Raw genomic sequence first — 15,592 nt, 5'->3', positions numbered from 1 at the left:
TACTAGTTATAACGCTAGCGGTTTCATGTTATACCGATCCTTTCAGTTTTTACACGTATGTGGGACGGCAATTTACTTTAGACGAATATCTACACTAGATTCCCTCACTTCAATGTCTATTCTACACACACAACTCAGATCAAGAACACGAGATTAGCCTGACTAAAACGTCAATATATTTCCCACACCGAAACCCGACACAATCCAACAGCAAGGAACAGTCAATCAATAACAGTCAGAATAGGGGGATATATATAACACATATAACACTTCTTACACCATCTACATGTCTAACTCAGCAAAACAACCAATCATTATCATTCTCGCCCATACATCACATTATTCAAATATTATTTTAAAAATATTTATATAAGAATAAAAAGTTCCGTAATATATAAATCAACAAAGGGATCATTCTTATTGTATGTGAATGACAGATCAGAAATTATTTACTTACTTAGTTACGCCTGTTATCTCTCGTGGAGGAGTATAGGTCGCCCACTAGCATTCTCCATCCAACCCTGTCCTGGGCAATCCTTTCCAGTTCTTTACAGTTGCTTTTATTCATTTTCATATCTGCTCCTATTTCCCAATGTATTGTGTTCTTCAGTTTTCATCTTTCCCGCTTTCCTTCTGAATTCCAAATTGGAGCTTGCCTCGTGAGGCAGTTTGATGATTTCTTTAATGTATGTCCAATCCACTTCCAACATTTTTTCCTAATTTCCTCTTCAGCTGGAAGCTGATTTGTCCTCTCCCATAAAACGTTGTTGCTGATAGTACCCGGCCAATGAATGTTGAGCATCTTGTGTAGACAACTGTTCATAAATACTTGTACCTTCTTGACAATGGGTGTTGAAGTTTTCCATGTTTCAGCCCCGTACAGTACAACTGTCTTGATGTTCGTATTGAAGATTCTCACCCTGAAATTAGTTGACAGTTGTTTGGAGTTCCATATGTTCTTCAGTTGTAGAAATGTGGTCCTTGCTTTGCCAATCCTCGCATTTACGTGTGCATCAGATCCTCCTTAATCATCAATGATACATCCCAGATACATTAATGCTTCCACATCTTCCAGAGTTTCTCCACCAAGTGTGATTGGGTTGGTGTTCTCGGTGTTGTATTTGAGAATCTTGCTTTTTCCTTTGTGTATGTTGAAGCCTATTCATGTAGAGGCTGCTTTTACATTAGTTGTCTTCGTCTGTATTTGTTCTTGCGTATGGGATAGGAGGGCCATGTCATCTGCGAAGTTCAAATAGTCCAATTGATTCTGAGATGTCCATTGTATTCCGTGCTTCCCCTCAGATGTCGAGGTCTTCATAATCCAGTCAACCACCAGAAGAAAGAAGAATGGGGAGAGTAAGCAGTCTTGTTTGACTCCGGTCCTCACTGGAAATGAATCTGTCAACTGTCCTCCATGCACCACTTTGCACTGTATTCCGTCGTATGAGTTCTGTATAATGTTGAAAATCTTCTCAGGAACTCCATAGTGTCGAAGAAGTTTCCATAGTGTCCTCCTGTCCACAATGTCAAACGCCTTCTCATTATCACTGAAGTTGATGTATATTGATAAGTTCGACTCAACTGATTCGTAGTGTCGCAATTTGGTCTGTGCACGACCGATCCCTACGGAATCCAGCCTGTTGATCTCGAAGTCGAGCGTCTACTGCGTCCTTCATCCGGTTCAGAAGCACTCTATTGAAAGCTGTTCCTGATACTGGTAATGGTGTGATGCCTCTATAGTTCTCACATTTGCTCAGATCTCCTTTCTTTGGTATCTTGATGAGATATCCTTCTTTTCAGCTTATCAGCATCATTTGTTTTTTCTCCCAAATCTTCTTGAATAGGAGGTGAAGCATGTTTGCAGGTACTTCAATGTCTGACTTCAGTGTTTCAGCTGGTATATTGTCAGGTCCTGCTGCTTTCCCATTCTTGATTTGTCTGATGGCCATCTTGATTTCCCCGGTCGTTGGTAAGGTGTCAGGTATAGGAAGGTCTGTAGATGCTACTTCGATGTCCGGTGGATTCAATGGGGCTGGTCTATTGAGCAGTTCATCTAAGTATTCTACCCATCTTTTCCCCTGTTCTTGAATCTCCGTCAAACAGTTAAGAATTGGGTGTAACATATAAACCAGCAAAATCAGTTCAGTCAAACTCATTCAGATCAAAGGATGAAATGATAATAGAAGAAAAGTCAAATATCATCTATAAAAAAGATCATTATAACTAAGAGAAACACTACATCCAAAATAGTGGCCTACCTCTTTATCCTCTTCTGCACGAACATTAACTAGTTGTCAAATGCCATGATGTATCTTCCCCTATATCAATGCACAGATACAATTATGAAGACAAGTTCGACCAGAAAAAAGGCTGAAACATTGGGTAGAGAGAATATTAAGAAGATTATAGAATTTTTAAAGGCTTTGGACGCAGGTCGATCAGCAATCAATAAACATACTGTACTCGACCGAACTTATCAAACATTAGGAAAACTCATAGTCAACTATGAGGTCAAAATTCAATTCAAGGAGGATGCCAGTAATGACAGAACAAAGGTTAACGACAATCTGCAAAGATCAGGGTTGATGGAATAGACTGTCTGTCAAAAGTGAAGAATGTCAAATAGTTCACTTCTATTCTATGAGTTACTGAATATTATTAAGTAGTATAATTTATATACAAAAAATGATTGTAAAGGAAAGCACTTGGAATTGGCAGTTATTTTTTATCAAGTATTAGTTCGAACAAAACTGATAATGAAATTTGATATTTATATAGATAATTTCAACTAATCCACCATTTCCATCCATATAATGTTTTTTTATAGAACCACCGAAATTGATATATGATACAACTTTGGAAACGTGTAAAACAACCGCTGGACAAAAGCATGCTATACCCGTTAGTGTAGAAGGTGAACCATCTCCACAAATAAACTGGAAATTTATTCCTGACGGTCAACCAAGCGATGAGAAAATTGCAATTCCTAGTGATGCACAAACAGAAGCATCCGGTCCTGATCAAGATGGTGTGAATAAAATTGCGTTGAAATTCCGAAAAATATCACGATCATGTGATGGTACATATATTTTAACAGCTGTAAATAGTGGTGGTGAAGCTCGGGCTGAATTTCGTGTAACTGTGTTGGGTAAGAAACATCTCAATTTTCTAATTTCTAGCCATTATATAATGACTGGTTCCTATTACATTAGTCAGAAGTAATTAATATCAAATACTGGAAACAAAAGTCACAGCTTTACAAGTTCAGTTGTATTTCAGTATGACGATGAACATCACGACATCTTCGAATTCTCTACAGTAAATGATACAAATAATTTCTTTCTTAGATCGATAAATTCAAGCATATAAAATACAATCTTCAACACCCATCAGTAATCGAAAGGGAAGTGTTTCATGTTTTAACAAGAGAATTTATAGTTTATAGGTTCAATTTAGTGCTATGTAACAATGATAGGAAACTCAATACCATAATGTATCACAGACTATGAAAGTACAGAATGATTTAACAGTGATCATATATTTCAGAAGATTTCCAGTAGACCTTAAATCACTGAATATAAAAAAAATATTTTTGTCTTTCGAAACATAGAAAATCAAGGAACATGATATTTACAGTTATATAATATACCCTTATGGGCCAGGGTAATCTTGCACTGGTTTTTAGGAGAACCAGACACTATCCAGACTGTCACGCGGTAACCCAAACAGTACAGCTCAATCCCGTTTAACAGGAGAGCCAGACACTGCCCAGGCTTAACCCAAGCAGTACAGCTCAATCCCGCCCTATAGGAGAACCAGATACTATATAGGCTCCAATGCTACAATCCGAACAATACAGCCCAATCCTGTGGCGCAACCACTCAGGTACCAAACACCCTGGTGGACCAATGATATTTACATATTACTGATTTAAATAACATTTTTATGTATTAGAACATACTAGTAAATTTAACAAAGAAATTAATACGATAGAACATGACTATTTTAGATCTACAAAGTTACATAAATAAAGAATTTTGACGGAATATGTAATCAGAGAACACTAAACATCGCAAAATCTCTCATAATTGTTTGTATGTGAGTAAATGGATTGATTCATACGTATTCTATTGAGATCATGAATCGACTGATTTTAGACCACTATTGAAAACCTGAAAGCAATGGATGACTGTTTCGTCCTAATATGGGACGACTCAGCAGTACACATTCACGACCCCACACACAAAATTCGGGCCCAGGACCTTCGGCTTCGCACGAGAACACTTAACCTCTAGACCGTTGTTCCGGCATCCAACAATATCAATGTTTAAATTCCACCGATCCATGAATGGCTACACAACCGTTCATATATTGTCTGAAGTAGATATCTATCTCTTCCCGACACGGATTGGACTCCACTGGTCACGGTTTCTCATTAAAACTGCAGGAATTCATCTTGAAGCCAGTCATTAGTAAGCACATGATGATTATTATCAGCATGGAGTTTTGGAAATTATTAAGTTTTTGATTGAGATAATGAATCGGTTGATGTTATATCTGTAAGGAAGGCTCTTTGGCAAACTCAAGGAAGCCTCAAAAAGCCCAGAAAGAGCCGAAGACATTCCATCCAATCACCGCTAGCGGAACGTTCTAGAATGTCGAGGTGTAGCTCCCCTATTGGATGAATAAGAAGGCCCCCTATGTGTCTATCGGCTGTCCGAAATGATGATTTACTTTCAGCCAGAAAACCATAAATACATGAGATTTTTTCACTATATTTGACACTTTGGAATAACATTCCTACTTACTAGTCTTCTGTCTTCTGATTTTGCGACTTGGGAGGGATCTAGCGTTCGAATGCTCAAGTATTACGCGACATACTAAGAATCTAAGTTCGAGATATAACACGATCATCATTGAATTATCCTGTGCTTCTAGGTTTTCAGTGGTGGTCAAACATCAATTGATTTATGATCTCAATCAAAAACTTACCAATCTCCACAACTCCATACATATTTTATTATCAAAAGGCAGAAGTGTGAAAAACCACTAGGGTCACAGAGATTATCGGTTTTAATAGGTATAGTCTAAAGCGTTAATGTAATATCGTAAACTGTCAGAAAAATAAAATATAAGGAGCCAAATTTACTCCATCATGAAAAAGGAATTATATAAAGTCCCAAAGTAAATTAGACCATGATAAACACAAGAAAATGATGAAAACGTTTAGGTTTTTTGTTTTTTCTAAAGCTTCATTGAATCAATAATTAAAAAACTTACTTACTCCTGTAACCTCTCGTGGAGGAGCATAGACCTCCTACCATTACTTTCCATCCAGCTCTGTCCTGGACAATCCCTCGCACTTGTTTCCAGTTGCGATTAATTCTTTTCATATCTGCTTCCATTTCCCGATGTAGTGTGTTCGGTTTTCCTCATTTCCGCTTCCATTCAAAATGTCAAGTTATGGCTTGCCTTATGATACAGTTTGGTTATTTCTTCAATGTATATCCTATCCACTTCCAACATCTTTTCCCAATTTCCTCTTCAACTGGAAGCTGGTTTGTTCTCTCCCATAGTAAGCTGTTGCTGATGGTATCCGGCCAACTGATATTGAGTATCTTGTATAAACAATTGTTTATAAATACTTGTACCTTTTTGATGATGGTTGTGTTAGTTCTTGAAGTTTCAGCTCCGTATAATAGGACTGTTTTGACGTTCATATTGAAGATTTTGACTCTGATATTGGTTGACAGAACAAGGCTTATATTCTATTAAATGAGTTCCTTTTTTTCTCTAACTAACAATTAATGAATAATGTTGATAAGGACGATATTTGATTATGCAAATGTTAAATTGATGATCGCTTCGTGTTTGCAGCAATCTGAGATACCGTTTCTTTTTTTTGGGGGGGGGTAATTCTGAACTAAGTTAACTAGGAGAAGTATCCAGAGTTTACTATAATAAAACAATATTGTTTTACAACTGTTTTGTTATAATTTTAGGTTTACCAAGTGCACCACAAAATCTTATTGCAACAAATTTATCAAAAACTTCAATTCGTCTAAATTGGTTACCACCTAATGATAATGGAGGTAGTCAAATATTAAATTATGTCATAGAACAAGCTGTAGTTAAAAGTAATCTTGCTACACCATCTAGTGTAGGTTATTGGGAACCAGTAACACGTAATCTTCCAATACATGAAGCATCTGATGGTTCTACAGGATATATTTATGATATTATTAATTTGGCATCAGAAAAATATATGCTTTTTAGAGTAGCAGCTCAAAATAAACAAGGAATTGGTGAATTTGAAGCGATTACTAGTCCTCTTTTAGTTACATCACCGCATAGTAAGTTGATTTTGATGTTGTGCACATGTTGGTTATTTCTGTTATAACTTATGGCCTATTGACCTTATCACTATATGACGTAATGATACCACCAATTAAAGAACAGTAACTTGACGACCGGACCAATGATGCATAAACTAGTACGAGCAGTCTAGAGTCTTTATCGGTCCTTCTCCCTGTCTGTTGAGTTCAGAACAACGATTTCAGCTTCTACGATATGAATCATGTATTTCAAACATACTGCGTTTATATACAAACCAAACAGACCACATCGTACCATAACATTTATATAAGATCTAGCCAGAAGTGATTGTGAATGTGGGAGGCTGTATTTAATAGACTAGGCATAACTCAAGAATGTTAATTCGTATAATAATAGTCTTTGGGTAAAAATAAAGCTTATAATGAATGGAACATGAATATGCATAGTAGGCAAATATGAATAGTGGCTAGCAGCGGAATCCAGCACGCGCGTTTTGTCCTATTTGGGACTCGTCAGCTGCATCTCAGGGTTGATGTTCACTCTGGGACTCGAACCCAGTACCTTTCGCTTCAAACGCCATCGCGTTATCCACTCAGCTACACAGTATGCACATATGCCAATAAGAGACTGACCAATCGCAGTCCTAAACATCAATGGGAAGATTAAAACAAGTAATACTAAGTGAAACGAATATGCATAGTTCAATTGCCTAATAATTATACAACAAAAGTACATGTATCGTAATGGTCCGTGAATGATTCTCAAAAATTACCATTCATAATTCTCATCGGGATATAACAATTTCAGATTATTCAATCGTTTTTAAATATTATGATTACACTAGTTTAATGGGATAACTCTCCAAGGTTCAAAATGATGGATATATAGTATGGTGTGACTAACATATATCCACATAAGTAGTATATGGTGATGGTCAGGCATAGAATGCATTTCATTAGAAGATTGATAAGGAAGGAACAGGAACGAAGAGCAATCGGTATGAAAATGCATGAACAATGAAATCAGAGACGATGGACTGAAATTTGCAGAAGGAACAGTCAAGATTGAATCGATTGATTATTATTTTGCAAATTAACTGTTTACTGTATGGTTATCAGATGTTAGTGAGATAGTCTGTAATTTGTGCTTAAATACGTCCGATTGTCCACAATCGTGTTCTGGTTCACTTCAATAGTTCCGTCTATCGGTTAAGTGCTCTGGCTCGAGACTGGTAGGTCCTGGGTTCGAATCTCGCGAGGAGGGATCGTGGATGCGCACTGCCACTGAGGAGTCCTATAATAGGACGAAACGGCCATCCAGTGATTCCAGGTTTTCCATGGTGATCTAGTTTCAATTGACTCATGCTTTCAACTATGAAAATACTGAAATCTCCACAAAACCCCTTCTGATTTGTGTTTAAAATGTTCATGCCATTTCTCATTGAATAAAATTATCATTTTTCTTTTCATATTCCAGATTTACCTGGACCACCAAAAGATTTAAATGGTACAACTGATAAAGATGGACAAGTTCACTTAGAATGGAAACCTCCACAACAATATGGTGGTGCTAAAATTATAAATTATATCATAGAAAAATGTTCATCATTAAAAGATGCTAATTGGTCTGAGATTAAACTTCCTGACTCACCTAATACAATGAGAATTATACCAAATCTTAGAGGTAATTTAGCCTACTTATTTACTATTGAATACTTTTTTATGAACCAAAGTTATTTTTCTTAGTTTAAATCACAGATTGGTATAAACAATACCATCGTTGGAAACCAAAGAGTAGTTTCGTCCTAGTATGAGACTCTTCAGTAATGCACATGTACAAGCTCACCATAGAGGATCAAACGCAGGATCCTCTTTTTTGAGCTTGACTACCTAACCTCCTGGTCATTATCCATTCATTAAAAATATACAAATTCTACAATCTTCACAAACTCCTCTATACTAACAAAGCCATTGTTTTTTATGGTTGAAATCAGGAGTCAATTGAAGCTAGACCACCATGGAAACCTGGGAGCACTGAACGGCCATTTCGTCCTATCGCGGGACTCCTCAGCAGTGCGCATCCACGACCTCGTCTTGCGAGATCCAAACCCAGGACCTACCAGTCTCGAGCCAGAGCCCTTAACCGATAGACCACTGAGCCGGCCAGCATCCAACGGTGCTAATATCTAACTTCAACTGATCCACGAAGTTGAGCAACCGTTCACCAATTGTCTTCAGTGAATTGATATCTCTACAACAGACCTGGTTGAACTCCACTGGTTGACTCCCACTGGAGTCCCATAATAGGACGAAACGGCCGTCCAGTGCTTCCAGATTTTCCATAGTGGTCTAGCTTCAATTGACTCCTGATTTCAACTATAAAAATGCTGAAATATCCACAAAACCCCTTCTGATCTAAAGTCATTGTTGTTATCATTATTTAATTAACTTGCAATTCTATTTTGCTAATTCACATTTCTTTTCTTCATTTAATTTATATATATCGTTATGATAGATGGTATCTGCTACTTCCGTGTATCAGCTGTCAATGATGCTGGAAAAGGTTCACCATCTAATATTATAAATGTAAATGTGAAGAAAGGTTCTGGTAAGTATCCATTAAATAAATTACTATTCATCTTACAAATAAGTATTTAATATAATATCAGATTTATTATACTAAAATCAGCAAATGACCATTATGATAAAAATTGTTAAAGAAAACTGATCTGATCTATTGGAATGAGTCAGTCAGGCTTTACATGAATTACTTACTTACTTACGCTCGTTAACCCTCGTGGAGGAGCATAGGCTGCCCACCAGCATTCCCCATCCAACTCTATCCTAGGCAATCCTTTCCATTTATTTCCAGTTAACAATCATCCTTTTCATATCTGCTTCTATTTCCCGACGTAATGTGTTCTTCGGCCTTCCTGTTTTCCGCTTCCCTTACGGATTCCAAATTAGGGATTGCCTCGTGATGCACATTAGTGATTTTCTTAATGTATGTCCTATCCACTTCCAACATCTTTTCCTAACTTCCTCTTGAGCTGGAAGCTGGTTTGTTCTCTCCCATTTACATGAATGATACATTAATTATTGTAGTTTGAGTTATTTGAAATTCTTTATGTCATATAATTTTTAAAACATGAAGCAGTCAAACTGCCGAAATGAATTGAGTTCCATCTACCGATTCACTGATACTAATGGCAAATTTATGGATTATGAAATCAAGTTAGTCAGTCTAGGGTCATTAGATGCTCACTAAATTAAACTTTAAAAATGGTAAGGATTCGACTCCCAGATTGTTAATATTAATACTATGCTACTTGATATGACCTTGTAATTGTTACTTATGATTTCATCTACGACCAATTTTTTTCTTGCAAGCAGATATCCTAATAGTTTAGCTAAGTTACTTGATAGACAACTACGAATTATTATAGTTGGAATCATGAGTTAATTGAAGCTAGACCATCATGGGAAACCTGGAATCACTGGAAGGCCGTTTCATCCTACTGTGGGACTCCTCACCAGTGCGCATCTGCGATCCCGAACGCCCAACTCAAACCCATGACCTATCAGTCTCGCACGCGAGCGCTTAAATTAATTCACAACTACACCATAACGCATATTAATTAAAAGATCACAATATATGCCGAAATAAGGTATTTAGTGTACAAAATTAAAACATTAAACTCATAATCAAGGTGACAAGATACGCGTTCTTGAATTTATGGTCTAGCCATTTCTCAATATTCAATATGTGTGCACTGTTAAAGATTTTAAAACATTCTTCCTTTCACTTATTTAGTGGGTGTTGTATATAAAAGCATTATTTTCAGTGGGGATTTAATTTCTAGTCATGAGAAGATGACATACTAAGAGTAGGATATTATACTTTCTACACCAATTTCGAAAGTTGTGGAAAATGTCATGTAATTTTCTTGTGCTTGTTAATTACTTATTTACTTACTTACTTACGCTTGTTAACCCTCGTGGAGGAGCATAGGCTGCCCACCAGCATTCCCCATCCAACTCTATCCTAGGCAATCCTTTCCAGTCCTTTCCAGTTGATATTCATCCTTTTCATATCTGCTTCTATTTCCCGACGTAATGTGTTCTTCGGCCTTCCTGTTTTCCGCTTCCCTTACGGATTCCAAGTTAGGGATTGCCTCGTTATGCTTGTTAATACTCACTACTTAGAGAGAACGATCATAATGCACGATATGAGAACTCATCTTCATATAAAATACACAAAGACTACTGACATTATATAATACTTCAAATATTTCAGATTTTACAATTATGTAATCTTCTTCTATTCATAAAGATAAACCTGATCAACCAGGTCAACCAACTGTGGAAGTAATTGCAGATGGTGCTGTTCAATTGCGTTGGTCACAACCATTAAATGAAGGTACTGGTGGACCGATAAAAGGCTATGAAGTACAAATTTGTGAAGTTGGTTCAATTAAATGGAAACCTACTTCATCAGATTTATGCTCAGAGAATGAAATTCGTTTAACTGGATTAAATCCAGCAAAAGATTATTTATTTAGAGTAATTGCAGTTAATGATGCTGGGTTAAGTTTACCATCTGAACCCAGCAGACCTATTCGTCCAGGTGAGTTACGATTACTGATTAATATGTCTGTGCAGATATATTTGATTTTCAATCAGTAAAGTAGGAAAACCTGTACACTAGATATTTTAACTCAATGATATACTGGGGCAGTAAATCTCATGTAAAACTTAGAAACAGTCTTTGAGATGGTGGAGAAGATTCGTAGCTCAGGTGGGTGATTTTGATGTAGGTTCGTTCTCTGAGCTGGATGGTTTGGTCGTGGAGCTTTCATCGTCCTTCTGAACGACACCATCAGCACAAACTTCGGGTCAATAAGAACCAATCATAATCGAGGTGCACAGGACAAGCTGTGAATCACATGTGGAGAAATTCGAACACTTCACTTCTACCCGAATTTTGTGCTGATGATGTCGTTCAGAAGGACGATGAAAGCTCCACGACCAAACCATTCAGCTCAGAGAACAAACCTACATCAAAAACAGTCTTTGAATTTGACAGTAATTAATGTTATTAGGACGATTTCAACATACTAATTTGATAAAGGATTCTATTCTGTATACGTCTGTCAAGCATAATCATTTGAGTAAATAATTCATGTCAACAAGCGGTATAACTTCGGCTTATACTACTAGTTGTTCAGATTTATGTATGAAAAGAGCGGAGGTATTTACTTTGTTATTTTAATCAACTGCGATACTCCCTGTTCAATGTCTTAACAAATCCACTGATAAATATCAGAACTGAGGTCAACGAAACATTGTGTGACTCCAAGTAATAAACTAAGTTATTTATTCTTAATACAGTAATGTTTATGCCATTAGGACTAATATGTATCTTAATGGCCAAGATACTTTAATCACTATATTAATCACAGCCTACCAGCTATTTGTCAATCACATAATGCCTTCATACCAAATTGGCTTGCATGCAGTTCCGGTTTCAAGTTCTATCGTAATAGTCAAATAACCCATTCACTTTCAGCTTCTCCATCTCGATGAATTAAATATATCGAGTACCAGTACTTATTCGTTTGGCTATCATCGATGTTTCTTGAGTAGTCATATAGTGTTGAGCAGATCCATAATGGTTTGGAATCGAATGATTTAACATGACTGTTCAAATACTATCAAGTTCTGTTGGCTCTTGTACTAATAACTGAACTTTATGTAGCCTTTTCCTATGTTTACATTTAATAAGTTCAAATAGCCATGGCCCTTTATGATGTCAGGAGTTTCGGAACAAAATCCCATAGATTCAACTGTAGGTCTTCTGATGTACATCATCCTCTCCACAAACATATTTTATTCGATAGCCATGCTGACGAATAACGTTATGATGTGACCTCCTCTTTCCCCTAAAGCACAATCTCTATTATTTACATGTTCTCCTGAATACTAGGCTTTCAGAATACATACATAAGAAATGGTTTACATCATTAATAATTTCTATCGATTTAATTAACCACATTCAATGGTAACTTCTAACTAATTTAATATAACCTCAGTCTTACTTTAACATTAATTTAGGCCTTGAATTTCGTTCCACTGAAGAGACCTTAGCTTTACAAACTCCTATGCCAGTAAGAACGCAATTATTGTAGAGTAAAATAGCATAACAGTATTGTTATATCTAGAGCTTTGATTCTTACTATGCCGCTTACTATCAGACTAATTGAATGATTGAACCCGCAACGTCGCAAGGGAGAAGACAGAAGACTAGTAAGTAGGAATTTTATTACCCAAAACAGTGTCAAAATATAGTAAAGAAATCTCATGTATTTATAGTTTTTTGGCTGGGAGTAAATCATCATTTCGGATAACCAATAGGCACATAGGGGGTCATTCTTATTCATCCAATAGGGAAGCTACACGTCGACATTTTAGAATATTCTTCTAGCAGTGATTGGATGGAATGTCTTCGGCTTTTTCTGGGCTTCTTGAGGCTTCCTAGAGTTTACCAACGAGCCATCCTTAGAAGTATTATCCGGTGAAGTTAAAAACAATCGTTATAGATTGTACTTTAATCTTAGCCTTGTGAATAGTTATTAAATCATAATCGGATTTTTCTTGTACCTTAATACTAGTATGGATGAATACTTCATTGCTTTTCCAATTAACCTTAATGAATAAACATTTAATATCAGTTATTTGTTCATGTTTAACTGTTAAGGCATTAAAGATGGATAAAGGACAATTTTATTTTTGAACTTTTAGCTACTGATGTGGATTTTGTTCGTCAGTTGGAGAATCAATCTATTACAGAATTACCATCTGATGTTGTATTTGAATGTGAACTCTCTCGACCTGGTATGACATTGGTATGGTCTAAAGATGGACGTGATATAAATTTATCATCACGATGTGTGTATAACGTTATTGGAGAAGGTGATAAAGCTTTTTGTATTCATCGACTAACTCTTATAAAGGTTAGTCCAGATGAACAAGGTGTATATAGTGCGAGATTAGTAACAGGGAAAAAGACTGGAGCCATATTGACAATTGAATGCCCACCAAAAATACTATATGATGGACCATTAGAAATACAATTAATCAGTGGCAAAAGTACAGTGATTGAAGTACCATATACTGGTGCACCATTCCCAGATGTTAATTGGTCATTTAATCATGGACCATTACCGATTGGAGCAAAACGTGAATCTCCTATTGCATCAGTAGATACAGTGTATGGATTAACATGTTTGCGTCTGCGTCATGTTACAGGAGAAATTACTGGAAATTACAAACTTCTGGTGAGTCATACAGTTTATTTCTTTCTGGTCGGAATGTATACATATAGTACAAAAATCTTTGGTTCTAAAACTGATACTTTTTTTTCTTATAGATAAGTAATGAGTTGGGAAAGGCAACTTTAGAACTTATTGTGAAAGTTCTAGATGTTCCAGGACCTGTTCGTCAATTGAAGGCAACAGTTCAAAACCAACCGTCTGGTACTGCATTACTCACATGGCAAGCACCAAAAGAGGAAGGCGGGTCACCAATAATTGGTTATCTTGTCGAAAAACGTGAAGCGAATAAACGTAGTTGGACTCCATTCGGTTCTCAAGTTAAAGAATTAAGCTGTGCAGTTGATGGTTTAACGACTAATACAGGTTATTTCTTTAGAGTTATGGCTCAAAATATATCAGGCTGCTCTGAGCCAACAGAAACCGATATATCAGTAGTGATACCATGTTTAACAAGTAAGTTTATAGTTTTTCAAATAAATTTTATAGTTTATTTAAAAATTTCATCAGTTCTAACGTCGAATAGATAGTCTTGTTGAGATATGAATAAAAGTAGAAAATAACTTAACGTATTGATAAGGTGTTTTAACAGCCGAATTCACGAGTCGATCTAAGCTAGACCATTATTGAAAAACTGTAATGACTGAACGGCTGTTTTACCCTAGAACTGAACTATTCTGCAGTGCGCATCCAAGATCCCGCACGTCCAACTCGAAGCCAGGACCTTCGGTCTCGTGCGCGAACACTTAACCCCTAGACTATTGGAAAATAATTCAATTAAGTCCATATAAACTCTAAAACAATATAAATGTAACAATACAAATAACATTCATGTGTATATCAGATCATATTGGTATATATATGTGTTACGTCCTTGATCGGTCTACCCACTTTCATGCCGAGTATAACTTGTCTAACGTAGATTAAGACCTCGACGCGATAGGCTGACTGGCTTAACCTTGAGGCTAGTATGCGTGAGTTCGGAGTGCGGGTAGAGAGACGAAAACTATTCTATCCCTGATTGGCTGACAAGCACGCGAGAGAGAGCGAAGACAAGGACAACTGGAACACTAATCATTTTATTCCAATCCCGATCTAGCACTCGAATTCCGAACTCAGATTAGTGTAAAAAGATACATGAATAAATAGATAACTAACCCGACCACAACGTACAACAATTAGGGAGATACAATTATGTTCAAAACCGGAGGATTACAGTAGAAAATAGAGTACAAAAGGTTGCGTCTAAATTACATTAGCTTTAGAACAGAAAATGCTATGGCAGTGAATCATACATCAAACGAAAGCTTATGATCTGTAGAATAGACTAGGGACAAAAGTTAGTGATGCCGAAAAAAATCCATAGGTATAAATCATACATTGAAGACCTGGAGGCACTGGATGGCCGTTTCATCCTAGTATGGAACTCTTCAGTAGTGCTCATCCACTATCCTATCCTAGGACGAAACGGCTCTATAGTGCTTCCAGGTTTCCAATTGTGGTCGACTCATGAATTCAACTATTAAAATCACTACAATATTGACAAACCTCCATTCTAATAATAAATAATACAGTTATATAAATTAGTTGAAGAAAGCAACCAGTTCTACTAATATACCTATTTCCTTTTACTATATATTCTATCAGTCCATGAACTATAGGGATTGTCTGTTGTAGTTAAAACAAACTTGTATGATTTGTCTTGTAAATTACCAATGATCAACTATTATCAAGTATAATTTTTTTGAATAATCTTATATGCTACATTTGGTGTAAACTCATCCACAACTACTCATGAAGGTTGAAGAGTAGAAAGAATCTTTAATCCATTGTCAAATTACATCTCAGTGGATCTTGATTTTCAATCAACATATTGTAGTTGAAAGCGTGAGTCACTTGAAGCTAGACCACTAGGGAAAACCTGGA

At 36.4% G+C, this 15,592-nt stretch overlaps 1 protein-coding gene and 1 non-coding gene across 2 annotated transcripts in view; one reads left to right on the top strand and one right to left on the bottom strand.

The window, feature by feature from the left end:
* The window catches only part of Smp_157010 (putative titin), a gene marked incomplete at both ends in the record, with an annotated part of 117,899 nt that overhangs the window by 31,909 nt on the left and 70,398 nt on the right, over positions 1 to 15,592 (top strand). The window contains 6 exon segments of the mRNA XM_018799883.1: positions 6,003 to 6,353; positions 7,813 to 8,019; positions 8,851 to 8,943; positions 10,669 to 10,962; positions 13,395 to 13,672; positions 13,765 to 14,122. Of these exon segments, the coding sequence (XP_018653752.1) occupies positions 6,003 to 6,353; positions 7,813 to 8,019; positions 8,851 to 8,943; positions 10,669 to 10,962; positions 13,395 to 13,672; positions 13,765 to 14,122 (1,581 nt within the window).
* On the bottom strand, positions 6,870 to 6,944 carry Smp_tRNA_01665_Pseudo_TTG.1.1. Its single transcript has one exon. It is a non-coding gene (tRNA).

Source organism: Schistosoma mansoni, chromosome W (genome assembly GCF_000237925.1).
Source record: "Schistosoma mansoni strain Puerto Rico chromosome W, complete genome".
Taxonomy (NCBI): Eukaryota; Metazoa; Platyhelminthes; class Trematoda; order Strigeidida; family Schistosomatidae; genus Schistosoma; species Schistosoma mansoni.
This window is presented reverse-complemented; position numbering and strand designations above follow the sequence as displayed.